Genomic DNA, 15,623 nt, shown 5'->3' on the forward strand with positions numbered 1-15,623 from the left:
TTACTCATAATCTCACATTTTCTGAAATTAAACAGAAGAGAAGAGAAACGAAACGAAAATACTAAACCCAAAACAATAAAAAGAATGAAACGAAAATGAAAAAAAGGAACAAAAACTAATATACAAAGAGAAGTATACAAGAACATTAATCAAAACAAGATGAAAATACAAGAAATTATATACAAAGAGAAGTATACAAGAACATTAATCAAAATAAACAAAGAGAAGTATACAAGAACATTAATCAAAATAAACAAAGAGAAGTATACAAGAACATTAATCAAAACAAAGAGAAGTATACAAGAACATTAATCAAAATATATAAACAAAGAGAAGTATACAAGAACATTATAGATCTGAAAATACAAGAAATACCTCCAAACATTAACCTAATAATGTTTAAATACATAAAACAAAACCCTAATACATAATTTAAGGGAAAAAAAATTTCGGAAAAACATAAAATGGCTATTTGGAGGCTTAAACGAACTCGGATGGCTTAAAAAGCCTAAACGTCACGGCGTAGCCATGTTTAGTGCAAATCATTTCAAGGTTTTTGTCGCAAATGTTTATGGGAGTTTTTGAGAGAGAAGAGAGGATGAGAGAGAAGGAGGAAAGGAATAATGAGGGACGTGAGAGAGGAGAGAGAATGAGGGATAATATATTTGACGAATCCCCGCTCAATATTTCAAAGCCCGCGATTCCGAAATTTCAAATTTTTTCAGGAAGGCTGCGCTTTTTTAAAAAAGCGCAGCCCTACTAAGCAGAAGGGCTGCGCTTTTTTAAAAAGCGCAGCCCTACATAGCAGAAGGGCTGCGCTTTTTAAAAAAGCGCAACCCTTCACTTAGTAGGGCTGCGCTTTTTTAAAAGGCGCAGCCCTTCTTACCTACAGAAGGGTTGCGCTTTTACGAAAAGCGCAGCCCTTCCTGCGCAGCCCTTTCTGTTTTTTCCCCTAGTATAGTATTTTTGAACATTCCCCCATGCCATATTCTCAATGTAACAATTTGCTTCAAAAAGTACACCAGTATTATAAGCCATATATCAATCATAAATCCTAAAAATTCAAACCTAACAACATCAACACATTGAATTCTAACAAAGAAGAAATTAAGAATCAATCAACCACATACAAACTTGGATATCCGTTTTCTTTGTATAACAACTTGTGAAAGGGAAAAAGGGGGGTGGACTGTCTGCATTCAGGAATTTTTGCCCTTTTCTTTGTATAACAACTTGGATATCCGTTTAGTTTCTAGCGACTTCACTTCCGTTTCCATCATTTCCTCTCAAAAACTCGAGTAATATTGTAATCGACAATGGACGACGATGAAGGAGGTCCAAGATTGAGCAAGAGATTCTCAGATAAAGGTGGTGAAGTAGATTTACAGACCAAATCAGGGACTGCTTGGAGTCATTCCTTCCTCAATCAGAAACCTTGGCACCCTCTCTCATACCCTAATCAACGCCGTAAATGGATTGCCGAACAAACCCATGTTCAACACCAACGCCGCTCCGAAGAAATCGCACGCGAGGTCTCTTTTCTCTTCTGCTTAACCCACCTTTCATTTTTCTTCTTTTTTGCTTTCTAAATTCATCTCTTTTTGTTGTTCCTTGCAGTATGCTCAAGAGCAGGAGTTTCTTCGCCAAACTTCCCTCCTTTCCCAGAAAGAGAAAGATAAGGTTAATTTTTTTTTAATCCTGGTTTGAGTGTATAATTAACGAAATCTGCCCTCTTGAATTCTACCCATTTGGGTTATCTTTTACATTGTGAAGTTGTGATTTTGTATTAAAGTGGGTATTTTGAGTTATGTAGCATGGAAATCTCTGGGACCTGGGTTTCCGGTTTTCGTAACAAATCTGAAGTGGGTATTTTGAGTTGTGTAGCATGGAACCTTTGGGACCTGGGTTTTCCCTGTTTTCGAAAAGTTTCCTTTGCCGATAACTTGGGGGTGTTAGCCTAATGAATCTTGTAATTAATTGGCATTTGAGGTTTCCCCATTTTCGAAATGTTTGGGTTTCCATGACTTTTAAGAATTAACTTAGGGTGTGTTTCGTGGATGGAGAACATTTCTTGAGCAAAATTCAATTCTAAATTGATTTTCCTTTGTTTGGTTGCAAGAAAAGTAACTTTCCTTCTAACCCCATTTTCCTGTGTTTGTGTTGTGATATTGTTTGATAGAGTGGGGTAAAGTGTGTTTTTTTCCTTGCCTTCCTAGGGAAAGTAATTTTCCTCTCTTGGAAAATAAAATTCAACCCATAATTTCCCTTCCTTAATTTGGTTCTAACCAAACATAGAAAAGTGAGGAATATAGTTTTCCTGGAAAGCACTTTCCTCCTGGCCAAACACACCCTTAACCTCGTTACATGACTGGGAAGAAAATGAACTCTAACTGATTAATAACAGTAAAAACAACAAATGTAAACGATGTTCAAGCTTTCGAGAGGTTTGAGTTTCTCCTGGTTGAACTCTTAAAAGCTCACCAGTTTCTCATCGATTTTCAACCTGCTCTACACATTCTAAGTTGCTCCATATTTATGCTACTTTCCTAACAGACTATTTTACTTATTCCCCAAGTTTAACTAATAAAGATACTCCCTAAAATACCCTTCCCATAAAATATCAGTTCTTAGCATTACCGGGTGATGTGTTTTCTTGGGGTAGAAGACACGAATTAGGCTCGGTCTATAGGTGTAGTTATAGTTTTCTTCAGGGTTCTTGGATTAAACGAGTGTTTTTTGATGTTTTTATAAGGAAATTCAAACTCTTTTGTGGTTATGGATCTATGTTGGACGAAAATATTAAAGGATATGAAAATTATCAACTTTCACGGTTGATGGTCAATTATGGTTTGTGCTTTCTCAGTGAAACTTTGCTTTTAGAGCGGAACTTTACTCATGAGGGATTATCTTTAATCAAAACTCATCTAACTTTTATTAATTATGGTGGCTGAAATAAATAAAGAGAATGTAAATTCCTAAAACAACTTTGATTATGACACTCTAAAAGATAATCATAAAAATAACTAACTAGAGCTACTTCGGCCGTTAGTCAAGACTCCTTATGATTCAAAACTTACTTCTAGATAAACATAAAAAAAAGAAAGCTAACACAACTAATACTAAGGAAATTTGGACGCCACTCCCATTTCTTTTACATGCCTAATGAGTAATTAAAATAAAACAAATAAATCCTAAGTTTAAAATAGGAAAAACCCTTTCAAATGAAAGGTAAAGTCCTATAGACAAAATTCTTATGCAATTAAAACTACTAAATCCTAACAGAACTAGGATTTGTCCTAGGGAAGCCATCCATGCACGCATCACTGCCCCCCAAACTTCCATTTTGTCCTCAAGGTGGATAGTAGTTGGCACTCGATTCTCAACCTCAAAAAAGCTGGTCAATGTCATCTTCATAGCAGTGCTGCCACAGATGTTCGAACTCTTCTTTACTGAGTTTTGCAAGCAAAGTTGGGTGAAAAGTTGGGTGAAGGCTGTGAGAGTGGAGTGGTAGGGTTGGGGAAATTTGGTGTAACAATCAAATATTGGACAGGTGTAATGAAATTTGGGCTGAAAATTTTGGGTGTTAAAGAGAGTTGGTCTGTGAGTTGAAGGGTGAAATAGTTGGGGTTTATATCTAAGAAAGGAAGAATGGGCTGACCCATGATGTCACTTTTTTGAGCAGTTACAAGATTGCTATTACTACCTTCTCTCTACCTTGGTTTTTTCCCCAAGCCAACTTCAATCATGTTCTTCTGCAACAAATCCCTCCATGAATATCGTCCGTCTTCATCACCAACATTTTTGCCGGCAAGGAGATCTAAATCACCTTCGAATTTCTCATTGGAAATTTTTTTGGGTCCACCTGAATCGCTTGCACCATATCTGCCCTTCACAAATCCCTCTCGTTCCCTCTTCAGACCACCACAATTGGAGGTTCCAACACCCCTTACGATTTCCGGCCAAAAAACTCAGACCACCACATATTCCTTACCCATGAAGTGTCGTCTACCTTCCCCAATGTAGCCACCTGCGACTTTCTTGGAACCACCATGCGTATATGGTGCCTTTTCATGGTCCTCCAACCTGACGTGCCACCGTAATTTTGCCGGCCAAGGTTGGATAGTCTCCACCATTTTTCTTGAAATTCTTAAATTTTGCATCCTCCTTCTCTTCCATGCCTGGATCTTTTTGGAGTTCTTCCGATTTTTTTCTGGTTGTTTTCCTCCTCAAGCTCCTTTGCAGTAACTTCAACTTTCGTTGGATTGGAGAGAAGGCTTCATCGATTATCTTTTCTAGATCATTTTGAAGTTTTTCAAAACCTTTTCTCATTATCTCCTCCATCTCCTAGCTATTTCCTTTCGAATCTCTTCATTTTCAGACCTGGAGATTTGGCAACTTCCATGGCAGATTCATTTGTTTTAAAGCATTAAAATCAGATACTTAATCTCCTAGAAAAGTATCTGCTAAGAATTAACTTAGCCATATTCTAAGATGGAGAATTTAAGGGGAGGATGAACTCTAAATGATTAATAACAGTAAAAACACTAATGTAAAAGATATTTAAGCTTTTGAGAGGCTTGATTATCCCCAATTGAACTCTTAAAAGCTCATCGAATTTCTCATCAGTTTTCAATATGTTCTACACATTCTAAGTTGCTCCATGTTTATGCTACGTTCCCTAACAAACTATCTAACTTATTCCTTAAGTTTAACTAATAGAGATACTACCTAGAATACCGTTCCCCCTGAATATTAGTCCTTATTAGTTGCCCCAACAATTTCCATGCTACATATAGTTTATATCTGTCATTTGATAGAGTGAATATACAATTGTGGAATGGTTTCTCTTAATTCTTTTTAATCTGCATGCCTTTCAATGTTTGTTTGATCTTGATTTCATGATTTTTTTAGGAGTTTCTTCCTGGGTATTGATATGGGTATGTCTTTAAATCATAGGTGGATGTGATGCAAGCTGTTAGTTTTATGTATGTACGTCCACCTGGTTACAATGCCGAAAGTGCAAAAGCTGCTGAAATTGCTGATGAGAGAAAGAAGCTTGGCGAGATTTGCTCCTCTTCAGTGTACTTATCTTACCCTACGCTCTTTTTCCCTAAGGCAACTTGAGTGTAGTTGGCTTATGAATACTGATGGTGGAGTTGACCTGATTCCTCTAGCTCCACTCCAATTGATGTTGGTTGTAGGCCACAAGAAGTTGCAGCTTTGATGGAAGAGAAAAAGAAAGCTAGACCTAAGGATGTTTTCGGCCGCACTTTACCAACAGAAGAAGAATTTGCAGTTCTCAAGAATGCTCCAAGGTAATTTTGTAAGAAAGTGTGCTAATTTTATTATGATGTAGCGTTATATAGTGATGGTTTTTGGTCAATATTAGGTTCTGTTAGTCATGAACTTTCTTATCGAAATACGTTCGAGTACCTTCATTTCTTAGACAAAGCACGATTTTGCCTTGGTCCATTTTTATCCCTTAGAGCAAGTAAGATTGTTGCTGTGGTTTCGGAATTCGATGCACCTATGGTTTTAGAATATAGAAGTAATTGCTTAAGCAAAATCATATGAATGTGGCCTTGCTGAATAACTCTCATTAAAGTGTCTCTTCTTGCATCTCTTGTTGATCCTCTCCATGCAATGTTGTGGCTTTGACTTTAGAGATAACTCTCCATGATGCACGGTTTTCCATATGAAAGGAACTAATTTTTTGAGAAAGTCTGAATGTTGGCTTTTTCTTATGCCTTTTGAGATAGAATGAAATAATGAATTGGTCTCTTTTAGATGTATAATGAATCAAGGCATAAGAAGCTAGAAAGCACCAACAACTTGATTAGTTGTGTATTGTTCTAAGTGGTTATTGGGATCACAATGTTGTATATTGTTCAATATGTTTTGATTCTTTATAGTTTATACCACTATGTGGGGTTTTGACCACCATTGCAAAATGTAGTCTGTGATGGCAAAAAGGGCTAGTGTTTAGGACTTTGTCACAAACAAGGTCTACTAAGTTCAGATAAGGTGTTCAGTTGAGTTCACATGAGCAAAAATAAGTTGAATAGAACATCCCCTAGTCTAGACTCTAGAGTGCATATGTGGCTTTTTATGGCACACATCATGTGACATGATCACATGTTGTAATGGTGCTGAAGTAGTTTGTGGAAGACCAAAGGCGTGCATTCTAGTAGTGAAAGGGCTTTTGAGACCAATTATCAAATGAGGCATTTATGTTATAGTATTAAATTAAATTCCAAATTCAATTGTAAAATGAGACCAATTATAAAATGAGACCAATTATAAAATGAGGCATCCGAAATTCATATTGGAGAAAGCGCGATCCGAAAATTCTGGATACCTGAAATTTTGGGTATCAGAATTTTCGGAGTGGATCGAATCGGATACCCGATAACTAGATTCTTTATTTTTCTATGAAAGCTCGAAAAAAAAGTTTCGATTCGGGTCGATTTACCAGATATTTTCGGATATCCAGTTACTAAACTTGATATTTTCTAATATTTCGGATCAGATATCCGAAAAAATCCAAAATTATCCGCGTGTTTCGAATATTTTCGGATATCCGAAAGTGAAAGTTTTTGTTCCGTATCCGATCAGAAATTTTCAGATATTCGATCCAAAATATCCGAACACCAAAAAGCGGATCGGAGATCCGTTTTACCGCATCGGATATTCATGAACACCCCTACTCATTGTAAAGAGTTTTAGTTCTGATAAACCTTTCGTAAAGAGTCGCTAACAAACCTTTAAAAGAAGACTCGTAAACTTAATTAGATATTTGGGATACCAAAGGGACATTAATGATGGACTTATCCAATGTAGAATTCCTCATCATGATTTTATAATTAGTCAATGAACCACAAATTGAGTTCGGGGTGAGGGTACGAACATGATCATGAATCACGTTTGCCCATTGGTGGCCTTTACTAAATTACGATTCATAAATTTTGTTTTATGCAATTAAACAACCAAACGATATATTTTAAACACCATAAAAATTAATCTAAGTTGGTTCATTAAATACAATATACTAATTTTTATGAGTACTTGAATTAGACAATCGGATTACAAGGTACCTACCAAGTCATCTATATTATTTGATTTAGTCGTGAGAACATTTACTTAGGTCTTGATTAACAAAAATATACAAGGGTGGAAAAATACTAAATCAAGCATAAAAAATATTCATGAGAAAAAAAATAAATATAAGAAAAGAAATATGTGCAGGGAGTCGGTTATAATACAAAGAAAATCGCAGAAATACGCTAACGATCTACATCATGAAAAGAAAGTTAGCAAATTCAATAAAAAAATAAAAAAGGAATGGAATCAATTAAGGGATCCGCATAAATTATACCTCCGTGTGGGTCGTTTATTTGTACGGATCTAGATTGAATATATTGAACTAGCCTTCGAATGTTTTTGCTTGATTAGATTGTGTCGAAACAAAACAAAGAAAATAATTTGCTTGGCTTTGCTCTAGATTTAACATGAGATTGGAGAAACTATAAAATTGCAGTTTTGGTTTTGTGTGATAATAATGCTGAGAAATTGAGAATAGGTGATCACGAAATCAAGTGGGTTTGTAAGAATTTAGAAGTATGATGATGCTGTTAGTGTTTCAGGGAAAAATAAATTTTAAAGCGTTGATTGTGGCTTTTTATTAACTGAAGATGATGAAAGAAGATTCAAGAGGTGAGATGGTGATCACGTGGTGAGAATTAGGAGGTAGGCATAGGATATTAAGTGAGGATGAGAGAGAGAGAGAGTTGTAGACGATTAGATGCTAACCGAGGATTTGTGGAAGTAGATTTTCAGGGAAAATAAATGTTAAAGCGTTGGCTTTTTATTAACTCAAGATGATGAAAGAAGATTCAAGAGGTGAGATGGTGATCACGTGGTGAGAATTAGGAGGTAGGCATAGGATATTAAGTGAGGATGAGAGAGAGAGAGAGAGAGAGAGAGAGTTGTAGACGATTAGATGCTAACCAAGGATTTGTGGAAGTAGATGATGAGGATTAAGTGATGGTTGCTAATGATGATTGTTGATGGCGTGAAAGTGATTTGATGTAGGTAAGTTTAGGTTTTGGTTTACGGAGTGCTCCTAAAATATGGCGTGAGTTGAATCCCCACAAATAGATGACATATATACATATATGCTAAGAGGTGAACGCACTCAAAAGATATTACTTTAAAAAAGATATTTTGTAAATATTTTAGATATAAGTTATAAAAGATGTTTTGAAAATATTATAGATAACTAATTAATATTTTTAAATTAACTCTATTAATTAAATTGAGCTAGAAAAAGGGATTTAGAAAACGTGCTTTCGTAAAGCTATTTTTCAAAGGGTTTTCGAAAGTGGGCTTAGGAAATGTGTTAAAAATATGAATTGGGCATAATTTAGTTAATTTTAGTCTCATTCTTCATTATTTATTCGATCGGGACCAATTAGACAGGTATATTAGTCATCATCGGATATTAAAATGGGGAGACAGATTCATGTGTCTACACATATGAGCTACAACAAACCCTTATTTGCATAACAAAAAGTCATTTTTTTTCCTTGAAGAACTAGACTAGCTTATTGCATGGTTAGCCTAAAAGTTGAAACTAAATCAAGAATACATGTTTCATTCCATTATAAGAAAAATTAAATTAAAGTCTTCTGTTGGCCATAAACAAAAACCCACAAACATCAAAGGAATAACCACCTGGTCCACCTCCATACTTGCTGCTTCCAATATGCTGCTGCAAGCTCCTCCTTGGTTTCCCACTGTACTTCACCACCATTGCCATCGGAACACCACCTGGTCCACCTCCATACTTGCTGCTTCCGGCACCGCCTCGCACGAATCTTTGCCCCCGATTTTCACATGCGAGGCCGTTAGATCCACCACTATAGCTATCACCTGTGAAGCAAGCAGGATTTTGACATTCTCTACCATCTTAACCTCCGCTGTCAACACCATCTTGACCACCATCGGTGTAACAACCTCTAAAGTCACCACATCTTTCATCCAATCTTCTTTCTCTCTTGCACTTTAGAAATCTCTCCCCGACCTTATTCGAGTTTCCACCAGACTTCACGACCTCCATTTGGTCCACCTCTGGAACCATTTGGTTCTCCTCACCATAGAAACCACCTGACCTTACCTTCTCCAGTAGTCAACTCTTCTTCGTCCCTCTCAGACTCTTTCTGGTTGTCTTCCTCCTCAAGCGAAGTAACTTCAACTCATGTTGGATTGGAGAGAAAGCTTCATCAATTATCTTCACTAGATGTTTTGGAAGGTTTTCAAACCCTCTTCTCATGATCTCCTCATCTCTTTAGTGATATCCTTTCCGATCTCTCCTGGAACTCTAGCAACTTCCATGGCAGAATTTTTTTTATGAACACGAAAATCAGGCACTTAGCAAAATGTCAACTTCCATGGCAGATTGTAGTGCTAAAATAGAGAAATTAAGGGAAGAAGATTAACTTTGATTGATTAATAACAGAGAATATAGCAAAATGTGAAGATATTCAAGCTTTCAAGAGGCTTAATTGATGAACTCTTAAAAGCTCACCCAAACTCCCATCTATTTTCGACATGCCTTTCACATTCTGTGTTACTCTATATTTATTCTATTTTCCTAACAAACAATCCGACTTGTTCCCCAAGTAAACTAAAGAAGATAATATCTAAAATACCCTCCCCTCTGTAATATTTAGTTCTTAGCAATTTATCAATAAAAAGTTGGGTGAATTAAATGAAAATTGGGTTAGGCTGATATGTGAGTAAAAGGTGATATGAGTTTGGGCTAAAAGTCTTATGAGTGGAGGGGTTAAAAATTGGGTTTAACAGATTAAATGGACAAACTGGGCTTAGGAATAGAATAGTCGGCTCACACGTTTTTCTATGATCTGATTTTGTGAAATAAGAAAGGATAGGTCACAAAGTGGGGTGGAGGAGTTGGGCACTTTAAAATGGGTTATGGAAGTGGGCCTGCTTTTGCTGATCCCAGATAAAGGTTTTACCCGTTTTGAAAAATAACAAATGCATTCGATTAGGGCTCGTTCGGCATCATTGTGGTTTTTAGGTTTTTGGTTTTTTTGTATTTAAAAGTTATATGATATATGTCCTATAATGGATCAAAAATTAGTCAAACTTATTAGAAACATGATGATTTTGAAAACTGACAACTAAAAAGTGAAAACCACCTTTTCTGGTTTCATGTTTTTTGTTTTTAGCTTTCAAAAAAACTGAAAACATAAAACAAAAAAGGATAACGAACAGGCCCTTAGTTATTATATGATATATACTTCCCCCGTTTCGTTTTAAATGCACCAAATGGGTATTATTTGTGAGATATAAAATATTCGGTTGTTGCATTTAAAACGAAACGGAGGAAGTATAGATTTGGATTTGATTTAGATTAAGATATAATTTATATTTAGATTTAGATTTCAATTGGCTGGTCTCCTATCAAGTCTTTTCGAGATTTCTGCGTAACTTTAAAGTTTAGAGTACTTTTGTATAACTTGTTAACTTCTACGTTTTCCTATTATAAGATTTTCATGTATAGGAGGAAGATTGGCCGCCTCAAAATGGCTACTGAGCAAGTTCTTTTTCTTTCAAATTGATGTCTTTCTTCTCTTTTTTCCCCTTTTCCGTCCACCCTTTTTGTACTCTATACAGTGGTGAGACTGCTCCTTTTCTTATCAGCTAAATGGGGATTTATTTGCACATGCACATACCATCTCTTACATATTACAAGCAAGTGAAATTTGCTGAGTTATTCTGGTTGCTTTCAAATGTTGCTCTTTATGCATTGTTAGCCATTAAGATGTTCCTCTTTAGTCCTTCTGTGAAGATTTTTGCTTGATTTTTAAGTATTCATATTATGTGATATGGTTCTAATTATTCAATATGTATATTCCAGGTTGGAGACTGGAGTTACTGGTAGGGTTAAGCCGTTTGCCGTAGAAGTCCGCAATGTTAAATGTGTAAGATGTGGAACTTTTGGGCACCAAAGTGGAGATCGTGAATGTCCACTGAAGGATGCTATAATGCCAAATGATGAGAGTAGGCTCAAGAGAGATGACCCCTTGACAGCTATCATGGCACAGATGGATACAAGTGAGGTAAGCTTAGTGTCTGTTACTGTTTGCATGTTAGACCTATATGCTGCAAACTATGATGTTGAAGATTTGGAATTCCCAAAACTGAGACTTACAATAATTAAATGTTCAAATTATGGTGGCTCATTGTGTACACTGATATTATGGTTTAAGTATTGAATTATTTAGTTTAGAATCAAGCAGGCTATATTAATTGTCATATTTTTAAAGCACACTATTTGGGACTTTGTTCGTTGAGTCAATTAACTTCAGTAGCATTTTGTTGTTCTTTCAAAATGTAAAACAGTTGATTTTCACTTAATCAGTATCATGGAATTATTGACCTATTGGGAGACATTTGGTGGACTTATGTTGCTGGTAGGGGAGAGCACATGAAATTCAGTGGCAGAGTGTTCTTGCGTCAAAACATAATTCATAGTGGTTATTTCAATGCTCTAAAAGTTAGTTGTGTTAGTTGTGTTAGTTGCTATTACTGAGTATGCTCAAGGAAGCTTTATATAAGTGTAAGAGTGTTTGAAGCACTCTGCTTAATTTTTTTTGTGATGTTCTTATGTTTGTTTATGTTTTAACGGTAATAAGGTCAAATCAGCTTTTGGCTGTCGATGGATTTGACCTATGCAAGATTTATCAGGTTTATATCTATCAAACTTACTAGAAGCCAGATTAGTTATTTTTCGTCATCTTTCGCCCCTGCTACTCATCAAAAGATTTGACTTCAGTGCTATAAGCTATTAGTATTAGGAGTCTTAAAAATTATTCTCAATTATTGCTAGTCAAATGACCGTAAAATCAGGTGATTCACTCTATTATTGCATAGAATGAGAGATTAAAATTGTTTGTTCAGCGTCATTGTTGTTTATTGTGATCTGAGTGAATCAATTATACCTTGGGTGTGACAAAGCTAGGTGCCCAAGAGTCTTTCCAGATTTAGGTGAACAAAATTTAAAAAACATTATTAAATTGGAGTAGACATAGGTACAATTTTACGGTAGTAGTCAAAACAAACAAATTTAACTCTGTTATGGCAAAACCATGAACGTATGAGATCTAACACTTCTACAAAGCCTTCTACTAAGGAGGTCTGTTGATTTGTTATAGTTTTGAAGTGCAACCTGATTAGAGTAAATTGATTGTAAATGAAGAACTAAAACCCGTTGCAACATTGCACAGAGTCCCGTCAATGAAACAATTTGTTGTAGGTGTCACGAACAATAAAAATCAAAGTACCTAAACCCTCACAAGGAAAGAGATAAAATCTATCACACGGGAAGAAAAACTCTTTAATAGAGAGGGGAAGAACTTCTATTATAATCAAGAACTTGAAAACTAGTGCTAGAAAAGAAAACAGGGATTACCGGCGCCCAAAAGCGTGGTGGTTGAAAACTAGGGTCTTGAGAGAGGGAAGAGAGAAAAGGACTAAAGGCGGCCGAATAGAAATTCTTTTTCCGGCTTGTCGGTCCAACTTATATCAAAAGCTAAACCTTGTGTTAGATCTGAAAGCTGAAGCAAAGAGCGCCTACTGATTCTGTGACATGGTGCTATTCTAAACACTGAGCCAAAAGTATGTTGCTATTTGCTTAAATCACGGTTGGTCTTCTTTCACATTCCTACTTGTGGGATTATACTTATAAGTGTGTTAATTTAATGGAGTTGTCTCCTGTTCTTCGTCAAATTGTTGCCATGATTTCTTGTAATTTAGTAGGGTATAATTAGCTATGAACCAATTGTCCTCTAGTTACCCTATGTGTGCTGCTCATTCAGCATTGGTCAACTACTTATGTCTAGACTACGCCTAGTTAATTGGGAAGGCCTCCCATTGGGGATAAGGATAGGGTCAAGTTAGTAGGGCTTTTATTCGACAGGGCCTTTAACGGGGAGGGCCTTTAATGAATAGGGTCCTCAGTGGACAGTGCCTATGGGGGCCAACATTTGAGGTCAATTATTTTGTGAAAGATACAAGATAATGTAAAAAGCAAAATTACGTACGGACTTATGGTTTACTTCTAGCTAGTTGATGTGCTGGCATTGTTATGCTTAGACAATAAAGCCAGGATCGATTCGAGGGATGCAGTTGCAAAAAGGGAGTTCCGTTACATCAATTTCTTGTGTAGGTGTTTTTTTTTTTAATTTTGTTATTTCTTGACAGAGCCTTTGCTTGAGATAAGACATCAAACATCGATATTTGCGTCATTTTTCTAGAAATTAACTGACCTGTTCTCGGGAAGTGATTTGTTTTCATTATTTTGTTTAGGCTGTACTATTTTTTTGTAGAAAAGACAAAATAATAGCCTGACGCTTAACAAGTTCACTATGACGAGGGTTAGGGAACTGAAGACCCTTTTGTTGGTGTAAATTAATGCATCTTTATATGAATAAAATTACGTTGCATATGCTACGCTGTGTAACCTTTGTGTTCAATTCAGTTCATCATGCTTTTGGTACGCTGTTGTATTGATAGTCTAGAAACTTGTTATGTTCTTGCATTGTGAGTTTGTGACCTTTTGTGCTCATTGTCAGCCTCTGAAGTGGGAGTTGAAGCAGAAACCAGGTATCAGTCCTCCACGTGGTGGATTTCAGCCAGATGATCCCAACCAGCAAATAGTTGCTGAGGACATATTTGATGAATATGGAGGTAAATAGCTTTTTGTTTGGCTGGTGCACATCCTGTTGCAATTTTTGGTTTCAAATTGTTTGTGTACTTAGTGTGTGGCACATAAACTTATGCAGGATTTCTCAGCGCTGGCGTTATACCAGAGTTGCTGGCAAGTTTGTCCTCCACAAATCACAATAAGAAGTCTAAAAGTAAAAGGCACCGTAAAAATGTTTCACATAAAAAATATCATGAAGGAAACAGCTCTAGTTCGGATAGTGACAATGGGAAAAGAAGATCAAAGATGAGATCTAAGAGTAAAAGCAAAGAGCTACGCGCATCACGCGGGCAAAGCCATGACGGGAATAGTCCTGCTTCCAATGATGATAATGGTAAAAAGATTCTAGCAATGAAGGTTAAAAGCAGTAGTAAGCATAAGAAGCGAGCATCATATCTGGATAGTGATCAAGAAAGTGATTCTACTTTTGACAACTATGAGCACAAAAGGAGATCAAGAAAGAAACACACGCGTAACAAGAGGAACAAAAAGGATTTATCTTATTCCAGCATGTCAGAAGAGCCAAAGGATGAGAAGTATCACGTGAAGAGTCAGCGTAAGGATTCACGTCAGTTTGAATGTGCTTGTAAGGACAAGAATTGTCTCTCACATGGATGTAAAAAGTCAAAAGTTTCACATGAAGATAACTCTTCGGATGGTAAAAGGAAATCAAGCAGACAAAGCGAAAAATGCCGGAATAAGATGATGCGTGGCCGCCAAGATGATTCTAAATTTAGTTCATCAGATAATTCAGAATCTGAGAGACACAAGAGGAAACATAAGCATTCTTTTTCATCAAAGGGGCGATTATAAGGATCATAATGGGAGCGTGCACCATAGTGGAAGGCTGCAACAGTAGAAAATTGATATTGCTACTGTGCAAGTATATGTACGCATGTGGGCATTACAGGAGCTTCTAAAGCAAATGGAAGGGGTTCTTGATAAAGAAGCTTGACATGAAGGACTGAGCTTTGGTTTGGTTGTGCGAGACAAAATTGTCAACTAGATTTTTCCTGGGCATAGTTGACTGAGCTCTTTCTCAAAGGGTTGCATTTAGATTTCTCGGTCACTCACGAAAATCTGGATGTCAAATTGATGGTGTAGACAACATTTTGGTTCCAACTTATTTGGAGCTTGTTAAGTGGAAGTCAAGGATGATTGGAAATCTCGATGCAGTTTTGATTGGATTGGACTAGATTCACAATTTTAAGTAATCTAAAGCTCACTGCATCTTTGTCTTTCTAGGTAAGGGACCTTATGTTACTAGGGGATTTGTTTAGGATATACTAGTAATTAGTTCAATTACAACATATTGTAAGGTGCTGCATGATTGTCTTCTTGAATCTACAATGACTTTGAGGTTCAACACGCGAATTTGCAGAGGGTGGTGGTGACTGCCAGGCAACGTTCTGCAGGAGTTCCTCATAGTTCTCATCTCCCTGAAAAATGTACTCAGGAAGAAGTAGCTCCTCAACTGAGTTGCACACGATTTTGATTCTGAAGCTCAATTGCAATTCAGTTGAAGTGCCATGCTCTTTGAGTTTGTGTTGATGTTGAATCCACCAAGTCCCTGGGGTACAACTAAAAGAAAAGGTAGGAAGTCCAACAATGGTGATATCTTGTTTCAAATTCCACAAAAAATCCCAGTATTGGCATATTTTTTCACACTTTACACTCTAAAAAGGAGTCCAATAATTTTGTACTAATTAATGATTAGTAATTTACTATTCAAGAATTTCTTAATTTTTGTTTATTACATTTATCAGTTTTAAACTTTCGATGTAGTTGTAATATATTGACTTTTACACTTATTAAGCCATAATTTTGACAATAA

The 15,623-nt window shown here is 36.3% G+C and overlaps 1 protein-coding gene across 3 annotated transcripts; it reads left to right on the forward strand.

Moving 5' to 3' along the window:
- The first annotated feature begins 1,053 nt into the window (after nt 1–1,053).
- On the forward strand, nt 1,054–15,623 carry LOC104901175 (uncharacterized zinc finger CCHC domain-containing protein At4g19190). 3 transcript variants are annotated; one of them, XR_002040607.3, is made up of 8 exons: nt 1,054–1,532; nt 1,618–1,680; nt 4,957–5,081; nt 5,175–5,315; nt 10,943–11,144; nt 13,659–13,773; nt 13,869–15,034; nt 15,171–15,623. XR_002040607.3 is itself a non-coding variant. In XM_010688723.4 (7 exons), exons 1-7 carry the CDS (start codon nt 1,317–1,319, stop codon nt 14,600–14,602), a joined length of 1,596 nt encoding a protein of 531 aa, XP_010687025.1. In that variant the 5' UTR covers nt 1,054–1,316; the 3' UTR covers nt 14,603–15,623. The 3 variants fall into 3 exon arrangements, 2 of the variants coding, with proteins under 2 accessions (XP_010687025.1, XP_010687026.1); XM_010688723.4 differs by having other exon boundaries at nt 13,869–15,623; XM_010688724.4 differs by having other exon boundaries at nt 5,202–5,315; nt 13,869–15,623.

This window comes from Beta vulgaris, chromosome 8, assembly GCF_026745355.1.
Source record: "Beta vulgaris subsp. vulgaris cultivar EL10 chromosome 8, EL10.2, whole genome shotgun sequence".
NCBI classification, from domain to species: Eukaryota; Viridiplantae; Streptophyta; class Magnoliopsida; order Caryophyllales; family Amaranthaceae; genus Beta; species Beta vulgaris.